At 38.0% G+C, this 25054-nt stretch overlaps 1 protein-coding gene across 1 annotated transcript in view; it reads left to right on the plus strand.

Moving 5' to 3' along the window:
* LOC138751409 (protein inscuteable homolog) overlaps positions 1-25054 on the plus strand; it is a 200428-nt gene that overhangs the window by 100685 nt on the left and 74689 nt on the right. Inside the window, exon 6 of the mRNA XM_069913655.1 lies at positions 17752-17923. Within this exon, the coding sequence (XP_069769756.1) occupies positions 17752-17923 (172 nt within the window). The remainder of the gene's footprint in view (positions 1-17751; positions 17924-25054) is intronic.

Raw genomic sequence — 25054 nt, forward strand, 5'->3', positions numbered from 1 at the left:
CAGCATGTTTCATTAAATTAGAATGATTCTTTTTCCTTTCGCTGATACTTAGTGTTCACACTCAACTTTTATGCATCCTGCTTTTGTCATTGTAGTTGGTAAGCTGAACAAGCTCTTCCATTTGGATGAGAATATGAAGCTACTTTCCTTGCCTCAAACTTCTTATGTATGAATCAACCTGTGGGTGTTTACTTTTGTTTTTCCAGTACAGGTTATGCAGGCCCCTAATGTTTAAAATGTGTATATAATTGATCTGATTTAGTAATTACCAAATTGGATAAATGAATATCATGAAATTCCTTGGACATTTATTTAATAAGCCACTGAAATGTCAGAAATAGTGCTCACATCTATAACTACAAATTCTCTTGATTTTACACTGTAATTATTGCCTCAGAGTTTCATGAAAAATGCGGGAAGCTCACTGACATTCTCCCTCCCTTTTGTACAAATACAAAATCACATATGTCTTGATAGGTGTTTGCTGGGTTTTTCTGACTAAATTAAACCTATGGATTCCTGGTAATTAACAAATTTCCTTGCCAATCTGGTGAGCTGCACCCAGGTTAGTTCTGGCACAGAAATGACTCAATTTAATTCAACAGAGAAAATAGATGTGGCAATTTACAGTTTAGTTCCTTCCCTTGGTTAGTCCATTTTGACATTGTTAAATGTTGACATTTCCTTTCACTATTTTATAAATGTTTTAAGCATTTAGTTTTGCATGAATATTTTGTACATCATTTTTATATTTCTTAGACATTCAGAAATTGCTAAAATTTTTTGACAGATTTGGCAGCTGAAGAAGCCAATGAGGTAGGGGGAAAATGAAGGATCAGAGGTGGGGAGTATATCCACCTTGCTACTGTGAAGAAAATCTGATCCAAAACTTTGTGCAAAATTATCATCTTACAGAACATCCACCTCCATTGCATGCCTATTTCTTCCTTTCAGTAAGAAGATAAGTGAATAGCTGCAAATGAAGAATTTTCTTACTCCTCTTCATGTAGTGGAATCTTTAAAATGGGTGGTCAAACTACAGCCCCCAGGCCAAGTGCAGCCTGTCACCTATTTTCAAGTGGGCCAAGGTGAATTTTTTAATTAAAAATGGAATATGGCTCATCAGAAGATAGCCGCTAACAATAAATTGCACTCTATGTACAGTGCACTTCTTAGTTTCAACACTAGACATCGCTGTCATTTTGGACAACTACTGGGCTACCAGTGCATTTCTTAGTTTCAACACTAGACATCGCTGCCATTTTGGACAATTACTGGGCTACCAGTGCACTTCTCAGTTTCAACACTAGATGTCATTGCCATTGTAATATTAAACATCAATGAAAACATTTACCTCAGTTAATAAAAAGTTTGCCACAGTTTAAAAAAAATTGTTTACCTCGGTGGCGGAATGGAAAAGATGGAAAATAGCAAGGTAGTGTCAAAAATTTCAGACACTGTGGGAAAAGGAATACTTTTAGGTTATCATTAATAGCCTACATATTGCATCATAATTATTAAGGTGGACACTTGGGCCATAAACTGCATTCACTGAGAGTTGTGGAGGAATGTTGGAGTCTGCCATGTCTCTTTTTTGGTCTTTTTTCCTGTTCTTATTTTACATCCAGCTTTTTATTTTGCACTTTTTTAATGAGAGTTTTAAAGAGTTTTATTACATTCATTTAAATTAAATTTAAGAGCAGCAAATAGAGAAATACCTACTTTAATATGTGAGCACATCAATAAACTACTGTAATGTCAACAGTTAAACTGTTCAGTATGATCATATAGTTATTTAGGTAGAAAATGAATTTTTGATGGAACAGACATTTTCTGGTCTAAAATACAGTTTTTCTTGTGGTGTAACTGGTTGAAAACTGCTGGGCTTAATATTGTTTGGCCCTTGAATCCTTATATTTACCTGTATGTGGCCTATAACCAAAGAAGTTTGGCCTCCCTTGCTTTAAAGCATTCTTCTGAGAGGACAATTGAAAATGTTGTTGACATCCAATCCAAAAGAATATCTTCCTCCTAATGGAATTGAAATATTAGCTGAGGTTATGTCTTCTTGGCATGAGAATGAACCTACTGACCAATTCTGAAGCATCGAAACTCATCATAATGACCTCAATCCTGATTGACCTTGAGTTCGATTTCCAAACTCGTACCGTTTCCAATACAGACTTGTTGAAAATTTGGATGGCCCAGTCTCTGGAAACATCATTCCTACATCTATCCCCTCAAGCCTCTAGGATTTTTCTAAATTGCTATGATATTGCCTCCCTTTTATTTGTTTTGTTACTATTTTCTTTCCTCTCTTCTGAAGATGCCGTCTCATCACTTCCCTACAGTTTGCTCATACCTTGATGAAAGGCTCAGCCTTGAAACATTGGTTATATATCTTTTTATCTTTGCTACATAAAGTACATTGCTTTACCTGTTGACATTCTCCAGCATTATGTTTTTACTTTTATCCCATAGTAAACTCTGGTCTTTCCCTTTTGCACATCAGCTATTCTTCTTGGTGAGTGAGTATCATGACTCATTGAAAGGATGCTTTTCCAGTGGGAATAATGGATGGAAAAGGCTCTTTTAGTCTTGCATTGTCTTCTCTAATGACCCTATTATCACTACTAGCTGGGAATCAGAGATGAGATGCCTGGACCTCCAACTTCAGAAGTCTAGCTAGCTTATTACTCTCCTTAGCACCACGATCCCACCTCCATCCATACTGCCATCATGTTAAAATGTGGGCTTATTAATCTCTGAGCTTGGTTTTAAACTTGCTTGATTTTCATGTGTGTATTTTTATATGATGTTGAGAAAAGAACACCTTGTGTGTTTAATTTCCTTTTTACAGAGGTGTGGGCAAGGAGGGCCAATTATTGTGTTGTATGTTTAAACTAAGAATCAGTGACCTAAGATAGGTGACCTTACAAGGAAGGTGATCACGGCGGCAAACCAGTGAGGGGGCTCAGCGTCTGAAGAACCCACACAGCTATTGGTGACGCTGTCAAAGGGCTCATGCAAGCTGTGGGATGCTGGCGACTTGAAGTCGAAGGACCCAAACAGGCTGTGGGGTGCTGGAGACTGGATCATGGGAACCAGGTTTCTCAATTAGGATTCCAGAGGGTGCTGAATGCAAGAAGGGCCCTGCTGAAGGGCCTCAGGTGCTGAAGGTTTCCTGATTGTATCGGAGTTTGGATCGGGTCACCAATGGTTTGAACAGGAGTCTGTAAGGCTGTGGGAGCACAGGAGGTGAATCCACGGACACTCGGTGTCTCTGAAAGGTCTCTCTTTTGCTTCTCTTATTGTCAGGGGAGCCGGACAGTGCTTATAGAAACTCTTTGCCTTATGGCAGACAAAGATTGAAGTATATCATGTATTACATTTTTATGTATTATTATGTGACAATAAAAGGAACCTTGAATTACTTAGACCAAACTCGATCATACTAGTGGCAACTTAACTGATCAGCTAATTCAGAACAGTCAAAGAAACAAACCAGATGCTCAAATTCTGCCAGAAGTACCTGTAAATGTAATTACAGTACAGTTTCTAGCTTTGTAAATAGAACTAGCAGAGGAATAATAACATTTGCAAAGGTGTGAGAGTCGCTATGCAATGCAAACAGTATCCTAGCAATTTGCTGCCATCTGTGATAGAATTGACATGGGACAAATGTCAATATCCCCTTTGCATCCTCTGCTAGTTCTTTTTGTCACCAATTAGTAAATCGGATTAAATCTTATTTCTGGTGTAAAGGTTCATTTACCTTCTGTTCCCAGTTGACCCTCTGAGCACAAGTTTGTGTGATGCAGATCTTCCAACTGTGTCATTCCTTGCATTTACAGACAAGAATGAGAGATTGTTTTCCTCTTTGAAGCATGCAAAGTTAACACCAGTGCTGACAGGTTAAATGATGGCTTAATCAAACCTGAGATGAAAATATGGCACCCATCCAGAGTGTGTCAATGAAAGAGCTAATTATGTAAGTGCTTCATGCAACCAATCATTTATCTGGGGTTATAAAAGTGACTGTTGACTGGATTAGATAAAATAGAAATTTTCCTTTAAGTTCAAAATACCTGATATTTTGGTATGTCCAAAAAAAATTGAACAATTCCATTTAGGATATGCTGTACAATTGAATTAACTTTAAGGCACAATATTCTCACGTATTGAACTGTATTTTACGTGTTACTAAAATGTGTTCAATCTTGTGCAAGATTCTTAGCTCACTGTGATCAGTTCATAATGTTACAAATATTTTGTCCAGGTTATAATCAGAAAAAAAAAATTCTAAAGCATTATGGCAGGGTCATGACAGTGTAAGTGCATGGGAACACAGTGTCAGGGCAATCTGCTGGAGGTGGATTTATCCATAATGATGGTTAAACTAAAAACTTTAGGGAAAGGATCAAGATTCGATGCCAGAGATGATTAAGGATTAAAATTAGATGAGTTAACAGAAAAATACAAGATCAAAGTTTATAAAACAATTTATTCTGGTTGGAAAATAAGACAAAAGCAAGGAACGAGTTGCAAATTTTCTCTATTCAATAGAGAAAAGTACATTGCACTTGGAGATAGTGAAATTCTAAAATGTTTCCATTAAAAAGGAGTTATTGAATGCCTTAATAGATGTAAAGGTGGATAAATCCCCAGTGCCTGATGAGATGCATCTCAGGCTGCAAAGGGAGATGGTGATCTGGGGCTGATCACCATCAATTATGATGCCTCCCTTCAAGAAAGAACAGTGGGAGGATGCCTTTGAGTCTAAGATCCATGGTAAGTAAGTCATTAGGAAAAAATCCTGAAGATTGGATGAAACTACACTTGGAAAAGCAGAGATTAATTAAAGATTGTGAACATTGTTTCATTTGGGGGCAGCAAACTAACAAATCTGGTAAATTCTTCAGAAAAATCAATGTGGTTTTGAGGAAGGCGATGTGGTTGGCTTCAGTACGTGGACTTTAGTAAAGCCATTGCGATGGTCCCACATGGGAGGTTCGGCAGTCCAAGTTGATATATTGAATTCAATATTGAGACATGGGGTTATTTTTTTTGAGATTGGAAGGCCATGACCAGTAATGTCCCAGAGGGATTTGTGCTGGACCCCTGAAGTTGGATATACATAGAGGAGTTGTGATTAGTAAGTTTCCAGATAAAGCAAAAAAAAATGTTGTGATTGATAATGAGCAGGAAAGTCATTGGCCACAGGATTTTATTGATCCATTGATGAGATGGCCAGAATAATGACAAATGGAATTTAATTCCGATTGATGTAAAATGATCCACTTTGGGTGGAACACACTGAGTGTTGGGACCAAATGGGTTGCTAAGGAACAGTGAAACTTCTGTGTACAAGTCCAAAGATCCCAGAAGATGTGACTGAAGATGGTGTGTGGGAGGCTTGCCATCATTTGTCAGGGCATAAAATATAAATCAGGGGTTATGGTAAAACTTTATACCACATTGTTTTGGGCACAGCTGGGGTACTGTGTGCATTTCTGGTCACGACACTATCAAAGGATAAAAAGGGATGTGATTGCACTGGAGAGAGTCCTGAAGATTTTCACCAGAATGTTGCACGAGATGGAGGGCCTGATTTCTGAGGAGAGGCTTTATAGGTTGGAGCTGAGGAGCTTTAAGAGAGATCTGGCAGATGTGTATGAAGTTATGAAGGGCCTTGTTAGGGTAGAGAGCAGAACACTTTGTAGAAAATGATTTAGGAACACATATATGGAAAAACAGTTTTGTCCAGAGCATGATTGAATTTGGAACACACTGCCAGAGAAGTCTGTGGAGGTAAGTGCTTTGACAACATTTAAGAACTATCAAGAAAAGTACTCGAATCATCTAGGTATAGTCAGCAATAGGCTAACCATTTATAATTGGGATTTGTACAAATGTATAGATGCATCTGTGGTGCGGTTTGACAGAATCAGACACACACAAGGTAAAAACTGTACAACAGGCTTTAATCCACAAAAACCTCCACAGAGCCAGGCTGGCTGTGGTTGCAGCAACTCTGAGTGAGGCCTCAGGAGGCCGGCGCAGGCTTATATCCCGGAGGGTGATTGATACCCGACCAAGTTGGACTTGATCCATTCAGGCCGACTGATTGGCAGCTGGCCAGGTGTTGTCCTGTCCCATTACACTCCTGCAGGTACAGAGGTTTCCCCCTTCAGTAGGCTGGTGGTGTACCACCACAGCATCCTTGATGTTCAGTATGGATGTGGTGAGCTAAATAGCCTATGTGTTGTGTGCTCCAACTCTTTTGAGGCTCTCTAGACACATATCTTCATTTCCCAGGATGTCGACAATGTCTCTGATTGTTTTTAAGATGATAATACTCCCTAAATATGTTGGATAGGGTTAATATGACACTAAGATGATGAAAGATTGGCAATATATTTCTGTAGTGCACGTCGAAAGAACCAAAGACTTGTTGATCCAAACCAAGGCTTTGATTAACTAAAAGACTGGAGCATATCACAAGTAGGTCGACCAGTCCAGAATGACCTAGTCTGGCTAGGAGCAATCGTTTAAGACCTGCCAGTAGGTGTGGCTACGCTCTCAACCAATCACAGTCATCCTACACTACCATCTGTACATATGTACATATACACATTGGTGATAGAATCTGTACTATCACAATTTCCAAGTTAGATGGTACTTGTTCCTTGTGCCAAATACACTTTTCCTCCTTCATTATGGCAGTTGAGGGTTTGGCAATGTAGCCTAAGGTAGTAATTCGATGATACACACCCTACTCATATCTTGACAAAGGGTTCAGGCCTAAAATGTTGGTGACCCTTTCCTTCCAGGGTTGCTTCTTGACCTTATGAGTGTCTCCAGCACATTTGTTTATTGCACGCACATTGCTGCTTTGATACAGCAGTGGTGGAGGGAATGAATATTCAAGGAGGTTGTTGGGATGTCAGCTAATCAGTTGCTTTTGGATGATGTTGAGCTTCTTGACTACTGTTGGAGTTGTGCTTATCCAGGAAAGTGGGGAATGTTCCATTGTGGTCCTAACTCATGCATTGTAAATGGTGGGAAGGCTTTGGGGTGTCAAAGACATCCAACCCTGGTCTGTGTTGACATTCCCCTCCCATTCAGAAACTGTTGATGATGGTAAACCTGACACAGCTTATGCCAAGACTAGATGGTTCGAAGCGATTCTCTCTTGTTTAAGTTGTCTATTGCTTGTTATGTATGTGGACAGAGTGTTTCTGATTACTTATTCTATGCCTGAATATTATTGACATCTTGCTGTAAGAAGGTATTAACTTAATTATAGAAGTTTCTGCAAATCAAATTGAATCTAGAGCAATTAATTAACTGTGAACAGATTCACCTCAGACTGTATGATGAAATGAAATGTAGGGTGCAAACACATAACATTTGAAGTAAATCTGCAATAAGCTTTTAAGTGTAATGGAGATTCCTGTAGCATTTGCTACTTAAAAAAAAACTAATCATGTTGAGCTTTTAATGTGGCCTCAATTTTTAACTTTTTTTCAGCATGAAATAGTTTATATTTCAGCGCAGATTATACGCCAAGGTAAGTAAAAAGGATTACGACAATACTTTGTAACGTTCAATGCATAATATTGTAGGGTTTGGAAGAAAAATAATTGGAATATTGATGGAAACTAAAGAAGAGAATAGAATCATGTGTAGTACAATAGCAGACATAAATGATACCAAGTTCAGAAATTCTGGCTTTACTGTGCATACAATGTAAATACTGAGGCTTGGGCTTTCTCTAGCTTTGGAACAAATAATGTCCACTGATAAAATAATTTTAAAAATAAATTTTGCTTTTGGCTTGTAGGAAATTCTTGTGTAGCTGATGTAAGATTAGCTGTGAACCATATGTCCCACAGACTGCCATGTCTATCTTGTTATCTTATTGGCCCAGAGCAGATTCAACAGTTTGAATGCATGTTCCCTTGATCTGTTTTGTACTCATTTTCATGATTACTCTTTCTTGCTCCCTCTCTCGATTTATTTAATCAAGCACTCTCTGTGCTTTCAGATCCCACCCTCACTGAACCCCCCCCACCAATCAATATGAAAACTTTCAGCTTTCATCAGTATCCTGGACAAATGGCATAATAGTTCATTAATTGTTGAGGTCAAACCATTACATTCCAAATTCTGACAAATGATCTTTCATCGGAAAGGTTAACTTCTTCTCTTCCCACAGAGGTTGCCTGATCCCCTGAGTGTTTACAGCACTTTCTGTTTTTATTTGAGATTTACAGCATGGTGTCTACATTTGTCTGATACTTCTGTTTGTATAGCAGACATTCAGGACCTAATGTAATTGTTGGCTATATCATTGTAAAACTACTTTGAAATTGTTTGCATTAAATCGCTTGATGCAGAAAATAAATTGCAAACAATGCACCATATTTTCAAACAAATTGAGCTGAACGGAGGATTTAGAGGTAATTTTGCCAAGGCACGGACCATCTTAGAATTTGAAAATCAATAAAATACCAATTCTGGAAATCTCAAATAAAAATTAAAAATACTCAGGATGTCAGGCAGCATCTGCAAAAGGAGAAACCAGGTTAATGTTTCAGGTGAAACATGCACTTCCAAATTCTGCAGATGTTTGTTTTACATAATTATCACCATGCCATCTGAATGTAAAAGAATAGCAGGAGTTTAGGTTGAATAAAGTGTTAGCAGCCAGCAATGAAGAAAGGGCTGCTTGTTAAGAATTAATAAGAATGGGATCTGATGGGGATGTTGCTGGACTGGATTAGTGTGGGTGGGTTCTGGACTGGATTAGTATGGGTGGGTTCTGGACTGGATTAGTGTGGGTGGGTTCTGGACTGGATTAGTGTGGTTGGGTTCTGGACTGGATTAGTGTGGGTGGGTTCTGGACTGGATTAGTGTGGGAGGGTTTTGGACTGGATTAGTGTGGGTGGGTTCTGGACTGGATTAGTGTGGGTGGGTTCTGGACTGGATTAGTGTGGGTGGGTTCTGGACTGGATTAGTGAGGGTGGGTTCTGATGGAGTGATTGGTGGGGGGGGTTCAGTGAGGGTGGGATCTGATGGAAAGGTTTGTGGGTGGGATCAGTGAGGTTGAGATGTGATGGTAAATGACAGAAAGAAAAGACTGGTAAGGAGTAAGTTGTAAAAGCAGTGCTATGATCTTGATGTGGGATTGGATATCGTGAATTCAATTGTGTTTTTCTTGGTGGATAAAGTCATAGAATTCTACAACATAGAAAATGACCTTCAGTCCAACCTGTCTGTTCCAACCAAGCTAGTCACATTTGCCTGCATTCAGCCTAGATCCCTCCAAGCCTGTGTCTATGTACGTCTAAATGTCTTTTGAACATTACAATTGTCTCTGCTTCTACCACTTCCACTGGCAGCTCATTCTACATAACCACTACTTTTATGTGAAGAATAAACACCTAAAGTTCATCTTAAATCTTTTCCGCACACTTTAAATCTATACCCTCTAGTTTAAGATTCCCCTACCCCAAGGTATTTACCTTTATAATGCATGGTTTGTTCATCACAAAAAAGCAAATCGGAACAAGTGGCAACTTTATACATCCAAGGTACGACACCTTATTCCTACTTTTAGTCATAGATGTAAATCATTCTCCTGTTGTGGATGACTGAATTTTCTTGATCCTTTTCATTTGATCTGTTATGTAAATATTTGCTAGAAATCGCTTGTGTTTCTGCTTACTTCCTGCATTATTGTCAATTGTGTTGTCCTTTTATCAGCATTACTTCCATGTTTAAGCTGCCTTTTGGAAATATTTCATTAACAGAATGGTTTGCAAGTAACAGAACCTCTAAATGAGATGGTTTGCAAGAGTTTATGTCACTTATTCAGGCATATTGTTTGAATCATGTGCACAAACCATTCATACATTTGTTACACCATTGAAAATAATTGATTGAATTACTCACTGCAGACTATTATCTTGTATTGAATTATGGTACTATCTATTAAAGTGATTTAGCTTTATTTTGCTAACTGAAATAAAATTGTTGGGGTAGATGGAGAAAAATCAGCCTGTCAATTTTATCTGTGAAGCTTTCTGTTAAAATCATGATCGATTGTGCAATTTGTTCCCATATTTGATTAAGATATTATGATATTGCCTTGGGACTGTGACTCAGCCAAGAATAAAAAAAAATATTTTCTAAGATGGCCTTCCAGCCATGAGATTCAATTTGCTTGGATGAGATTGTTGCATTTTGTACAATCCTACTGTGAAAAGGCATGGACTTTGCATGTCATTGGTAATTAAACTTCCTGTCATTCTACAATTTAACTATAGGTCATAGCACCAGGATTACAATTTAAAAATGTTTTTCAAGTCCTTATTTTAAAGTTTTTATTTAGCATGGCAAATTTCTAGTGGTAAATCCCTTCGCGTGCTATTGCTTCTCAGATTCTCCATTAACTTATGGATGTTAAAACATTTCATGGCCACTCATAATTATTGCTGTTGTACAAAAAAATGATCATACAAAGCTGACTTAACTACACCCAATCACATCAGAAAGCTGTCAAAATTACGAATGTCTGTAACTTTTGGTAAACTTGAAAAGCATTGCTAATAATTAAAAATTGCTAGTACTTGGAGTTGCTTCCTTCAATTGCCTTCATCATTAATACTGAGTGATTAGAAAAAAATAGAGTAAACAACTGACAATGGGGAAAAGAAGATCTGTGCAGAACTCCCGAAAAGGCTGCTGGTTATATGTGGAAATGTGGTTGGTTAATCCGAGTCTAAACTATGCAGGAAACTCTTGGCCAAATGACCAGAGCTTGATCAGAGTTCAATGATAAAGACCATTTATGGATCAACACTCCATTGAATAGATTCAAAGGAATTTCATTGTATTAAATGTATATTTGAAGCTCAGTAAGCCATGAAGTGTACAAGTGATGGTTTCTTCCAATGAATCAATACAGAGGCTCATAACCTTGATTGGATGAAAAAGATTGGAGTGAAACATAAAACTCCTTAAACACTGTGATTTAAAATAAAAAACTTTATTTAAAAGATCTTAAAAAAAAACATACAGTCCAATAACAAAAAGAAATCAATTTTCTATAAGTATAAAAATGAAAACAAAAACCCCACCCCATCAGCCAGCTCTCTTAAGGAGAGCCAGATATGAATAAAAAAAACTGAAAAATATTTACAATAAATCAAAGTATATCTAAATGCATATACTCCAAGTAAGGAGACCACTTTATTAAAAAAAACAAGAATGATTGTCATGCAAGTTATATGTAATTATTTCCATAATAATACAAGCTGTTAATTCATTATTCCAGCATTCTATATTAATCTCTATATTATCTTTCCAAGTACTAGATACATATTTTAATGCTACAGATAACACTAAGCATACAAATGCAATTTGAAACTTATCCAACCCTAATCCCCTCAAAGAGACCATATAACCCAATAAAATAAATCAATGGGTCTAATGGTAATTTAATGTTATATAATGTTTTCCAAAATTAACCTAATTCCTTCCCAAAATGGTTGCACTTTAACACAAGACCAAACAGCATGTAAAACAGTTCCAGTACATAAACCACATCTAAAACAAGAATCCAAATTACTAAAACCATATTTTTTCAATTTCTCTGGAGTTAAATATAACTGATGTAGAAAATTATAATTAACCATTCCATATCTTACATTTGTCAATTTAGTTACACTATCATAACACATATCCTCTGGAAAAATTACACGTTAAATCATTTTCCCATTTAAGCCTAGATTTCTCCCATTCCGGTTTATCCATACTATCTTGTAACACTTGATGCATAACTGAAATATAACCCTTCTTTGGTATGGAGGAAATCAAAGATTCAAACTTTGTCAATATAGGTAAATTCATCTCTTTACCATAATTATCTTTTATCAAACAAAGAATTTACAGGTATATCAAACCGTTCCCTCAATTGATTAAAAGAAAGAAACTGTCCTTCCTCAAAACAATCCTGCATTATCTTTATACCCTTAGAATCCCAACCCTTTAAATGATTATTAAACACTGAAAAAGGAATAAGCTGGTTATTATATAATTGAGTTAAAATTGATAATTTACCTTTCAATCCTAAAACCATATTTCTTTTAGTCCAAACCTTTAACAAATGTTTTAATACTGGCATATTACATTCCCACAGAAAATTCATATTCCATTGAAATACAAACTTCAGAAATACAATCGATCTCCACTTTCACCTAACTTGGGGGTTGATCCAAGTCCATCAATCTACCAACAAATTTCAACTGAGTTGCTTTGTAATAATTTTAAAATTGAGGTAACTGGAGTCCACCTAATACATATTTCAATGTGAGTTTATACAATGCTACTCGAGTTAATTTACCTTTCCATAAATACTCCCTCACCACTTTATTTAAATCCTGAAAAAAAAACATTTGAAAGGAAACATGGTATCATCTAAAACAAATATTGAATTTGAGGAAAAAATATTCATTTTAATACAATTTACCCGACCAATTAAGATTAACAGAAGATCTTTAATTAAATTTAATTAAATCCGCTTTAATCCTTTTTAATAAAGGAACATAATTTAATTTATATAAAGATTGGTAATCAGCATTACAATTACTCCTAAATATTTAATTTTATCTGACCATTTTAATTTTATGATATTTTTATATTCTGAATAATCACCTTCTCCAACTGGTAAGATTTCACTCTTATCCCAATTAACTTTATATCCAGATAGCTCTCCAAATTGCAATAGACATTTCTGCAACTGTGACAATGACTGTTTTGGTTCTGTCAAATATATCAACACATCGTCTGCAAATAAATTAATCTTATATTCATCATCCATAACCCTCATCTCTCTTATCTTATCATTCTGTCTTATTGTCTGAGCTAATCGTTCAATAGCCAATCCAAACAAGTCTGGTGACAATGGACAACCTTGTCAAGTGTATCAATTTAAATGGCAAAGAAACTTGACCATTTGTCACCACCCTGGCAATTGGGTTTGTATCTAAAGCTTTAACCCAACCAATAAAAAAGGGGCCAAATTTAAACTTCTCTAACACCTTAAATTAAAAAATTCCATTTAACCCTATCAAAGGCTTTTTTCCGCATCCAGCGCAATCACCATTGGGTGGTTGGGCTGCTTTCGATATGCATTGACCGAAGAATATTATCTGACATATTCCTATTCTTAATAAAACCTGTTTGATCAATATGTATAAACTTGGGTAATTACTTAGCAAGCCAATTTGCTAACAATTTTGCTATAATTTTATAATCTACATTTAATAAAGAAATAGGTCTATACAAAGACACTTTCAACAGGTCTCTATCTTTTTTTGGAATTACAGTAATTAAGGCACTCAAACAAAATTCCGGTAACACCTGTTCTTCAGTTATTTGTTGTAATACATCCCCAAATACAGAAGATAAATCTTCATAAAAGAGTTTATAAAATTCCACAGATAATTCATCATCCCCTGGTGACTTTCCATTTAACATCTCCTGTATAGCTTCCTTAATCTCAAAATCTATAAACAGAGATTCCAATTCCATAACATCTTCCTCCCCTAATACCGGTAACGTTAATTTGGATAAATAAGATTCAATAAAACCATTGTCCTGCTTCCCCTCAGAAGTATATAATTTTTGATAGAATGAATAAAACTGGTCATTAATTTCCTGAGGTTTGTAGGTAAATATTGAATTATTTTTAACAGCATCAATAGTCTGCAATACTTGTTCTGTTTTTAATTGCCATGCAGGTACCTTATGTGCCCCCTTGCCCAATTCATAATAACGCTGTTTAGATCGATTAATTAAATACTCAAATTGATAAGTTTGTAATGTATTATAACATAGTTTCAAATTCACTAAAGCAGCTTTTTTTTAATCTCCTGTCACATCTTTCTGAAAATCTTTCTCTAACTCAGTAATTTGTTCCTCCAAAGCTAAACTTTCTGCCATATATTTCTTAACTTTTGTAGTATAACTAATAATCTGCCATCTCAAATAACCTTTCAAAGCATCCCATAGTACAAAATGACTATCTACAGAATTAACATTCTCAGCCAAAAACAAAGTAATCTGTTCTTTAACAAAAGTAACAAACTTTAGTTTTTTCAATAACATTGTATTAAACTTATATCTGTAAGACGAATGTACCACTTCCGAGCTTACACAAGAAAAGAGCATTAAAGAATTATCTGATATAACCCTACTTCTATATTCAGCCTGTAATACTCTACCCTGTAAATATGCCGATACCAAAAAAAATCTATTCTGGAAAATGAATCATGTTGAGATGAATAAAAAGAGAAATCTTTCTCCGTAGGGTTAACTCTTCTCCAAATATCCACCAAATTTAAATCTTTCATCAAGGCCCCAATTTGTATCACCATCTTTGGTTTCCTTATACTTTTTGGAGATCTATCCAATAAAGGATCCAAAACGCAATTAAAATCTCCCCCAACTAGAATATTTTCATTAGCTTGATTTAACAACAAAAAAGCTTCTGAAATAAACCATTCATCATCTATATGAGGTGCATAAACATTAAGAAAAGTCCAAGATTCAGCAAAAAATTTTAGCTCACCCTCAAAACTCCCAGCATTTCCTTCCAATAATTCTACCTCAAATGGCAAACTCTTATGAATTAAAATCACTACGCCTCTCGCCTTAGAATTAAAAGAAAACACATGACCAACTCACTCTTTCTTCAACTTCAAGTGTTCTTTTTCAGTCAAGTGTGTTTCTTGAAAAAAAAGCAATATCAACTTTCATTTATTTATATATATATAGGCCAATACTCGCTTCTGCTTAATTGGATTATTCATTATTCACCCCTTGAACATTAAAGGTTGCAAATTTCAAATTAGACATTACTACAAACTAATAATATATTCACTCACTACAAAATATCAGCCCCCTTATAAATCCTTAAAATTGTAAACCCTTCCCCTATAAAACATCAAATTGAAAAAAAAAGAAAAATCACCTCTTAAAAAACGCCCTAAAAATCTGAGTGTGGTAAAGCCCACTAGCGTCAGATGACTATCAAAGATTTCAGTACCATCCACCACCTCCCAGCCAGCCATATAAACATTGCTTAATTAAACACAATCAAATATAGTAAGTATATTCAACCCAGTGATTCCAGCCCTAATGATTGTTCTGTGTCTTCAATATCAAGAAGACTTTGTGTCAGTTCTTCTTTCTTTCCATCCTTCCCATTCTTCCCATTCCCATTCCCATTTCCATTTGCCCTTCTTTTCGGTGACAACCTAGAGAAGGTAGACCTCAAAGGGAGGTGATGGATTTTCGACTGGAATCTATGTTTACTGTTTTGGAAGGGATTGCTTACCAAATGGAGAATATGTCGAAGCAGATGACTGAAGGATTTTTGGAAGTCAAAACTAAAATGAGTACTATGTGTGAAGAAATGACAAATATGAAGCAAGATATGACTGTAGTTAAAAGTGATGTTAATAGATGTATAAAATCAGTAGACACTGTACAAGATCATTTAAAAAAAAATTGAAGCAGCTTTTTTTGAATCTAAAAATCAAGTGGGGAACATAATAGGGAAAAAGTGGAGGATTCAGAAAAAGGAATTATTGAAGAAATAATTCTCTCACAAATCTGGCAATTAATTAGCAAAAATTAATGCATCATGATGATTTTCAAAAAATTGGGATTGAAAATTTCTGTAAAAAACTTTCAACACCGCAGGATAATGAAAAGCAAATTTATAACCCTTCCACCACAATACTTCTTTAGCTGAATTAAATTCTCGAAGTCGTCCAATAATTTCTTGACTCAAGTCCACGTGAAAGAATATTCTAAATCATCATTGGAGTTTGACTTTGTCGCACTTTCTGCACCCCAGTCGTAATATAATTTCTCTATTTTAGTATTTCAAACAATGAATTAAAACCGCCCGTGGTGACTGTACTGGAAACGGCTTCTTCCTTAATGCTCTATGTGCTCAATCCAACTCCAGACCTTCCGGAAAAAACTCCTTGCCCAACACCATTTCTTAAAAAATTTTATCGGGTCAGAACCTTCAATATCTTCTGCAAGACCCACTATTTTTACATAATTCCTCTGACTTTGATTTTCCAATGAATCAATCTTTTTCAATCATTTCTTTTTCTGAATCCCCCAGTCCACAAAATAATCTTCCACTTTTTCCATTTTTTCCCTATTACGTTCCACTTGATTTTTACATTCAAAAAAAGCTGCTTCAATTTTTTTGAAATTATCTTGTAGTGTCTACTGATTTTGTGCATCTATTAACATCACTTTTAACTACAGTCATATCTTGCTTCATATTTGTCATTTCTTCACACATAGTACTCATTTTAGTTTTGATTTCCAAAAATCCTTCAGTCATCTGCTTCGACATATTCTCCATTTGGTAAGCAATCCCTTCCAAAACAGTAAACACAGAATCCAGTTCAGATTCCATCACCTCCCTTTGAGGCCTACCTTCTCTAGTCTCAGCCCGTATTTCTTCCTGTGTACATTCCAGTAAGTTAAATCCTCTTCTTCTTATTCTTCAACCACAACTGGTCCTTTTTTGGTGCAGCTGCAGGTCTGGACACCTGATGACGGCGCACCGACCTCGTCAGGCCGCCGTTGCTCAGGCTCCCCCACAGCCCACACCTTTTCCAGTAATTCACGCACCCTAGGAGCACCGCGCATGCCCAGCTGAACCATCAATCACGTAGGTGCATCCTTCGACGCTACACTGCGCACCCCCGGACCACTAAGTAACATCGTGGGCTCAAGGGCTCCTCTCTCAGCTGGACCCCCCACACACCTGGCTTCACGGGCATGCGAGTCAGCGCCAGTTGAGCTTGTCATAGAGCCGGCACCATCTTGTGGATGTAGGATTGTCCCTAGCGTAATACTTAGCCGTGCAGGAGTCCTCGGGGCTCCCATTGACGACTCAGTGGTTTCAACTTGATAAGTAGGCCTCAATTCTTCAACACTTTTCAGGTCATTTCTTCTGTAATTGGGCTTTTGACTTTTTCACATTAGTAGCCATTACAATCCTCCACTATTCCAAAAACTGTAAATATTACTTTTAACCACTTTTATAAATTTTAAAATTGGGTATTTAAAAATCTAGCTGGGGGAAGGTCTGTCTTCTACGCCATCTTTCCTCACTCCCGTAAATATGGTGATTGTAGTAAAAACAGAAATGTTGGAGGAACCTAGCAGGTCTTGAAGCATCCATCGGAGGCATAGATGTATAACTGATATTTTGAGTCTGAGCCCTTCAAAGTGTGAGTAAAAAGCAGGCAGGCATCTGAATTAACCAAAAAGGGCAGACACTCTTATTTTATCAATAGCTTTAGTTGGATAAATACAAGGATTGTGAATGGTGGTGGTGGCCAATACTAATCTCAAGAGGCTGCTGTGTAACAGAGGGAGACAGGTGTAGGAATATCAATATTAAGCTCTCGGAGGACCTTTAAGACCGATATCTTTAAAAGGCTTCAATTAGCTTTATTCTATCTTATACTTGTGAAACACTAGCCCCCCCCTCCCCCGTATATATTCAGAAGATGATAAAAATTGAGGGTGGGAAATTCATACGAGTTTACTCTTCTGTGTTGAGAGTGATGTAATATGAATACTAATTGGGGATGAAAATATCTTAACTCTTTTTGAGATATAATCATGTTCCTCTTGTAGGTGGATGGTGTGCTGTGCTTGGCTGATCTTTTGACTAATGAATCAAACCCTGAAGCAACGCGTGCAGAAGCTGCAGCAGTGGTGTCACAGATTACATCTCCACATCTCACCTTCACTCAGCATCTCAGCAGCTTTTTGGAAAACATGGAGGATATTGTCACAGCACTTATCAGTGAGTATCCTTCAGGCATGGGTTGATCATGAGGAGCCGATCCTCAGCAGTGAAGTTTTTACTCTTTATGGTCTTCATCAGGTAGTATAGGCATGCTGCTTGCTCTGTTCTCTAAGAAGCATAATCTCCAATGTGGCCTGGGGCAGCCAAAGCTCTTTTGGTTGTTGTCTAGCTGCTGCAAACTTCAGTGTTGCCTGTTGCCCTCCCTAACTCCACAAGGGCTTCCTATCAGAGGGAGTGTTTGAAATGAGACATCTGAGTTGGGGCTGTGTTTATGTCATGCTGAAAGGATCAGTAACTTCAGAAACCAACCAGAGTTTTTTTTTTAATGTGGGAAGGTTTGTTGATGAGAGGGTAAATGTCAAGGGGATTGTTTCTGGCTGGTTGGTGTTCAGTGCCTGGTTATCGGGAAGTAAAATGGGGCTTCAGTTGGGTTTTAGGGGTTGAGTTGATTGGGATTAAAGAGGAGGAAGGCCCAAGGAAGATTTGTGAATGAGGAATTTGATTCCTTAGCAGCATGGAGTGCAGGTAAGTTGTGAGTTTTGCTAAATGGGGTCCCATCATAGAGTAGAATTTATTTAAAATACAACTATTTGTCCTTGGAGTGACAATAGATGCCTCTAGAAATGTATGAACTTGTTTTGCAGGCAACGTTCAAAAAAGTATACCAATCTTTCAAGGCAATGATACTCAATGTTGGGAGCTTGCTTCCAATAAACCTCAAGTAGCAGGCAATTTGACTGGGAAAATGAATTCGCTTTTTCAAAAATCATGACACTTTTATTGTACTAAAGATTTTTTGGGCCTTGGATTTTTACCTGTTTTTCAACATGATCCTCAACAATTACATTGAAAAACGTGCATTAAACATGAAATTTTGTTTCAATATTTTATTTAAAATATAAAAAACTTGATACATACAATCAAAATGATAAAAATACATGTTATATAGATCCACATCCTACCCCCCTGACCCATCCCCCCCCCCCCATACCTAACCCTTAGAAAGAAAAAGAAAGAAAGGAGATACAAGCCACAATAACATAATTAAATACCATGGATCAGAACAACACCACCACAGCATGGCCAGAGAATTCACAATTTTAAATGCATATAGTCCAAATAAGGGCTCCAAACTTTACAATAAAATAATTATCACATAAATTATACGTTACTTTTTCCAAAGGAATACAGGATCTCAATTTCATGTAATCACTATACATTTTCTAGCAACAGCTTATGCCAATCTCAAAAATGCTATTTGATATCTAGTCAACCTCCAATCCAAACTCAATGTTTTAATACTGCCTAACAAAAATAATGGATCCAATGGAATTTCAACCTTAAAAATATGCTCTAATAACTCTTAAAATTGCATCCAAAAAGACTTGACCATGTCACATGACCAAGTGGAATGTAAAAAAATAACCTACCTCCTTCTGACATCTAAAACATAAATCTGAAGAAGATAAATTATATCTCTTTAATTTTTCCAGAGTTAAATATAATTGATGTATAAAATTATAATGAACTAATCTACATCTTACATTAATAATCTTAGTCATACTATCTTTACATAAATTCCTCCAATCATCTTGATTAACCACAATCCCTCATTCTTTTTCCCATTTTTATCCTAGACTTTTGCAAATCTGGCTTAAGCATTTTATTCTGCAATAACAAATACATTTCAGATCTTAATCTCTTTTCTTCTTCCCACCTTCTATAAGTAAAGTTTCAAATTGAGATTGTCTGGATAACCTCAAAGTATGACCATCTTTGGCTTGACTTCACGGACAAAGATTTATGGAGGGGTATGTCCATGTCTGCTGCAGGCTCGTTGGTGACTGACAAGTCCGATGCAGGACAGGCAGGCACGGTTGCAGCGGTTGCAAGGGACATTTGGTTGGTTGGGGTTGGGTGTTGGGTTTTTCCTCCTTTGTCTTTTGTCAGTGAGGTGGGCTCTGCGGTCTTCTTCAAAGGAGGTTGCTGCCCGCCGAACTGTGAGGCACCAAGGTGCACGGTTGGAGGCGATATCAGCCCACTGGCAGTGGTCAATATGGCAGGCACCAAGAGATTTCTTTAAGCAGTCCTTGTACCTCTTCTTTGGTGCACCTCTGTCTCGGTGGCCAGTGGAGAGCTCGCCGTAGAACACGATCTTGGGAAGGCGATGGTCCTCCATTCTGGAGATGTGACCCACCTAGCACAGTTGGGTCTTCAGCAGCAAGGATTCGATGCATGCGGACTCTGCCAGCTCGAGTACTTCGATGTTGGTGATGAAGTCATTCCAATGAATGTTGAGGATGGAGCGGAGACAGCGCTGATGGAAGCATTCTAAGAGCCGTAGGTGATGCCGGTAGAGGACCCATGATTCAGAGCCGAACAGGAGCATAGGTATGACAACGGCTGTGTACACGCTGATCTTTGTGTGTTTCTTCAGGTGGTTGTTTTTCCGGACTCTTTTGTGTAGTCTTCCAAAGGCGCTATTTGCCTTGGCGAGTCTGTTGTCTATCTCTTTGTCGATCCTTGCATCAGATGAAATGGTGCAGCCGAGGTAGGTAAACTGGTTGACCATTTTGAGTTCTGTGTGCCTGATGGAGATGTGGGGGGGCTGGTGATCATGGTGGGGAGATGGCTGATGGAGGACCTCAGTTTTCTTCAGGCTGACTTCCAGGCCAAACATTTTGGCAGTTTCTGCAAAACAGGACGTCATGCGCTGGAGAGCTGGCTCTGAATGGGCAACTAAAGCGGCATCGTCTGCAAAGAGTAGCTCACGGACAAGTTTCTCTTGTGTCTTGGTGTGAGCTTGCACGCGCCTCAGATTGAAGAGACTGCCATCTGAGCGGTACTGGATGTAAACACCATATTCATTGTTGAGGTCTTTCATGGCTCGTTTCAGCATCATGCTGAAGAAGATAGTAAAGAGGGTTGGTGCGAGGACGCAGCCTTGCTTCACGCCGTTGTCAATAGAGAAGGGTTCGGAGAGCTCATTGCTGTATCTGACCCGACCTTGTTGGTTTTCGTGCAGTTGGATAACCATGTTGAGGAACTTGGTGGGGGGGGCATCCGAGGTGCTCTAGTATTTGCCAAAGCCCTTTCCCACTCACGGTGTCAAAGGCTTTGGTGAGATCAACAAAGGTGATGTAGAGTCCTTTGTTTTGTTCTCTGCACTTTTCTTGGAGCTGTTTAAGGGCAAAGACCATCTCAGTACTTCCTCTGTATGCGCGAAAGCCACACTGTGATTCTGGGAGGTCATTTTCGGTGACACTAGGTATTAGTCTATTAAGGAGAATCCTAGCAAAGATTTTGTCTGCAATGGAGAGCAGCATGATTCCCCTGTAGTTTGAGCAGTCTGATTTCTCACCTTTGTTTTTGTACAGGGTGATGATGATGGCATCACGAAGGTCCTGACGCAGCTTTCCTTGGTCCCAGCAGAGCATGAAAAACTCATGCAGTTTGGTATGCAGAGCTTTGCCGCCAGCCTTCCAGACCTCTGGGGGGATTCCATCCATACCTGCTGCTTTGCCACTTTTCAGTTGTTCAATTGCCTTATATGTCTCTTCCTGGGTGAGGACCTCATCCAGCTCTAGCCTCAAGGGTTGTTGAGGGAGCTGGAGCAGGGCGGATTCTTGGACTGAGCGGTTGGCATTGAAAAGTGATTGGAAGTGTTCTGATCATCGATTGAGGATGGAGATCTTGTTGCTGAGGAGGACTTCACCATCTGAGCTGCGCTGAAGGCTTTGGACTTGGGGTGAGGGGCCGTACACAGCCTTTAGTGTCTCATAAAAACCCCTGAAGTCGCCAATGTCGGCGCTAAGCTGGGTTCATTTGGCGAGGCTAGTCCACCATTCATTTTGGATCTCCCAGAGTTTGCGCTGAAGGTGGCTGCATGCGAGACGGAAGGCTCATTTTTTCTCTGGCCAGGAAGGCTTTGCAAGGTGAGCCTGGTGGGCAGATCGCTTCTTATTCAGCAGCTCCTGGATTTCCTGGTTGTTTTCGTCAAACCAGTCCTTGTTTTTCCTGGAAGAAAAGCCTAGTACCTCTTCAGTGGATTGCAGTATGGCCGTTTTCAGCTGATCTCAGAGGGTTTCAGGAGCTGTGTCCGTGAGGCAGTTTGCATCCTCGAGGTTTGCCTGAAAGTTTGCCTGATAGTTATTCAGTAATAAACCTCTAACGTTATAATGACAAAAAAAAGTATTTGTTGGTATTTCATATTTCTTTCATTCTTCGAAAAGAGATAAAATACCCTGCTTCAAAGCAATTCTGTACAATTTTAATTCCTTTTCGATCCCATAATTTCAAAAACTGATTATTAAGCGTAAACGGGAAAAGTTTATTCTGATAGAGGTATTTTACCCGAAATCCTTCTCTGTGTACCTATTTCTTTGTTTACCACATTCTATAATTCCATAAAATGTTTTAAAATAGGTAACAATTTAGAATTCCATTTATAAATAAATTGGTCCATCTTCTCACCAATCCAAGATCATTCAATATTTGCCCATACCAATGATTTTCCCAAATCAAATATTCTATTAATACATTTTAAATGTGCCACTTTATAATAATTTTGATAATTCGGAAGCTGTAACCCCCCCCTAACTCATATTTCCAAGTTAATGTTTGTAGACACCCTTGCCATCTTATCTTTCCACAAAAATTTCATCATAACAGAATTCAAATCTTAAACATGAAAAGTTTCAATTGTCAGCATAACAATCGGCTAAATGACTAACAATTAAAATAATTATGCTAATTGCACAAAAAGGTGACATTTTACATCACTTGCTCTGGTGGCACGTGTGGAAAAACACACTTGTTATGAATGCCATTTTGTAATGAGGAATGTAGAAACACTTTATAAATTGCAAAGTGTTGTTCAAATTTTGGGCCACTGCTGTAAGTGTTAAAGGGTGAATTAATGGGTTGTTTCATCCAATGCCAGATGTTTTTACTGTATTGATAAATATCTATTTGCCACCTTGAAAAGTTCACCCATTGTCTCAGCTCAAATTCAGCTACCTGATTTCGAGCTCTATTCAGAACTATACAGTGTCTTGATATTTGTAGAAGTATAAATAACTTGTTAAACTCATTGACTATCTGCAGTATGTGCTCATAAAAACCAATTGGGAGAAAATTTCCATCCATGGATAGTTATGCTAGGATCTGAAGGTTCTCAAGGGGCTAAAAGATACCCGATGCAATCTTTTGTTTAAACTAAGAACAGTGTTAAACAAAGTGCTTGTCAGTGAGGCTAACCTTGGTCCAAAATAATTCTGTAAGACAGTACAAAGCCACATCTCCAGTGGAACCAATAAGTCAGTGTGGATTTATTCAATGAAATTCATGCCAAACCAAAGGTAACGAGGAAGGTCTATGAGGGTGATGCAATTCATTGACACTTCAGCAAAGCACAAATCCCACACAGCAGTTGGAACAGGAGAGATGAAGTTTCAGAGGGAGAAAATAAAGGAAATTTTAGTGACTGGGGCTTGTGACGAATGGGTTTCCATAGGGGACAGGACTGTGGCCCTTGATTCTTGTGGTCTGCATTGGTGACTTGGTCTGTAGGCTACGCAATCATTATCTGGCCTTGCCTAAACCATTTGGTACTTTAATGTTCTTTGATGTGGCCCAGCAGTAGACTCAAAGAACATTTCCCTTCTTAATGATGGTGGGGCCCATACTGTGACTACAGAACTATTTGCGGTATGTTCAACCTCAAGTACCAAATGTATGACCCATCTTTGTCTCCTTCACCATCTCTTAAGCCAGAGTTTTACTAATTATATTCACTCCACATGATACTGAAAAATGTCTGGGAGCACTAGAAAATGCAGAGGTCACAGGACCAGACAACATCCCAGCTATAGTACTCTCTCAGTACTGACATCTACCCAAGAATGTGAAAAGTCATCCAGGCGTATCCCATTCGTAAAGCATCACAAGTCTAATCCAACTAAATTCTACCCATTCAATCTACTCTTGATCATCAAGTATGAAAAAGAAGACAAGGGCTTGGCTATCTCACTAATAACCTTCTTACTTGTGCCCAACTTAAGGTTCTATCAGACCTTTTGCCTCAGACCTCATCGCAAGCTTAGCCCAAACGTTGACCAAGAGGTTAGGTGAGAAAGATTAACCTTGGCATTGAGGTAGTGTGGCTCAGTCTTTCTGAGTGATATTTTGTGGTAGTCTTCAAGTAATGATAACAAAAAACATTGAGAATGAGTTTAGGTGTCTTGTGCTATAAATGTCCTCAATCCTTTTTTTAACCAAAAGCAGCTTTGAGAACACAGCTACAGAAAGTCTGTGGAATTTTGTTCAGAAGGGGGCCAAATACTTGGCCATACTTTTACAAATATTTCTTGCTTTAGCAGCAGTACTACATCATAACTCAATTATAACTATTTAATTCAGCTCCATACTCCGTTGATAAATGGAACCCCCCCCCCCCCCCCCACTTGAAGCAATGGGAGCACAGATGCTCAGCAAATCATTGGTATAGCATCAATTATGGTTGATGTTTATCTCTGAGCTTAGAAAAGGGGTCACTGCCACATAGAACATATGTGCCTGAAGAGAACAATTGTTTCCCTCCCCCCCCACTTGATAAATAGAATTCATCACAATACAGCCAACAGAAAAAAATGCATGTTGGATTCAACACCCAGAGGTTAGTACAACAAACCCTCTAAATTTGCACAAAGGTCTCAGTGGGGTAAAGACCAGAAAATTGTGGCAGAATGAGGGAGAGGTGGAGTTAGGCAATGAATGAAGTTGTTAACTTTGGTAAGTAAATGCAACTGAAGTTGAACAAGGAAAACATTGAAGTTCAAAATAAAGGAAGTCTCCACTGTGTACATGGACCAGATAAATATCTATTGCCCCAGCCATTGAAGCAGGGGGTTGAAGGCTACCAAACAAGATTGATTATCAGATGTAGAACCCGAACCCAATTCTCAAACTAATGGAAAGAGGCGCAGCTTGAGGTTCTAAATTAAAAAAAAATGCCAAGAAGATTTCAGATTGCTTGTCAGACCATACATGCCATCACATACAACTCTAAGTTTCTTGTTTTCCTGCAGTCGAGGCAGAATTACTATTTATTGGTGGTGCAAAAAAAAC

Source organism: Narcine bancroftii, chromosome 1 (assembly GCF_036971445.1).
Source record: "Narcine bancroftii isolate sNarBan1 chromosome 1, sNarBan1.hap1, whole genome shotgun sequence".
NCBI classification, from domain to species: Eukaryota; Metazoa; Chordata; class Chondrichthyes; order Torpediniformes; family Narcinidae; genus Narcine; species Narcine bancroftii.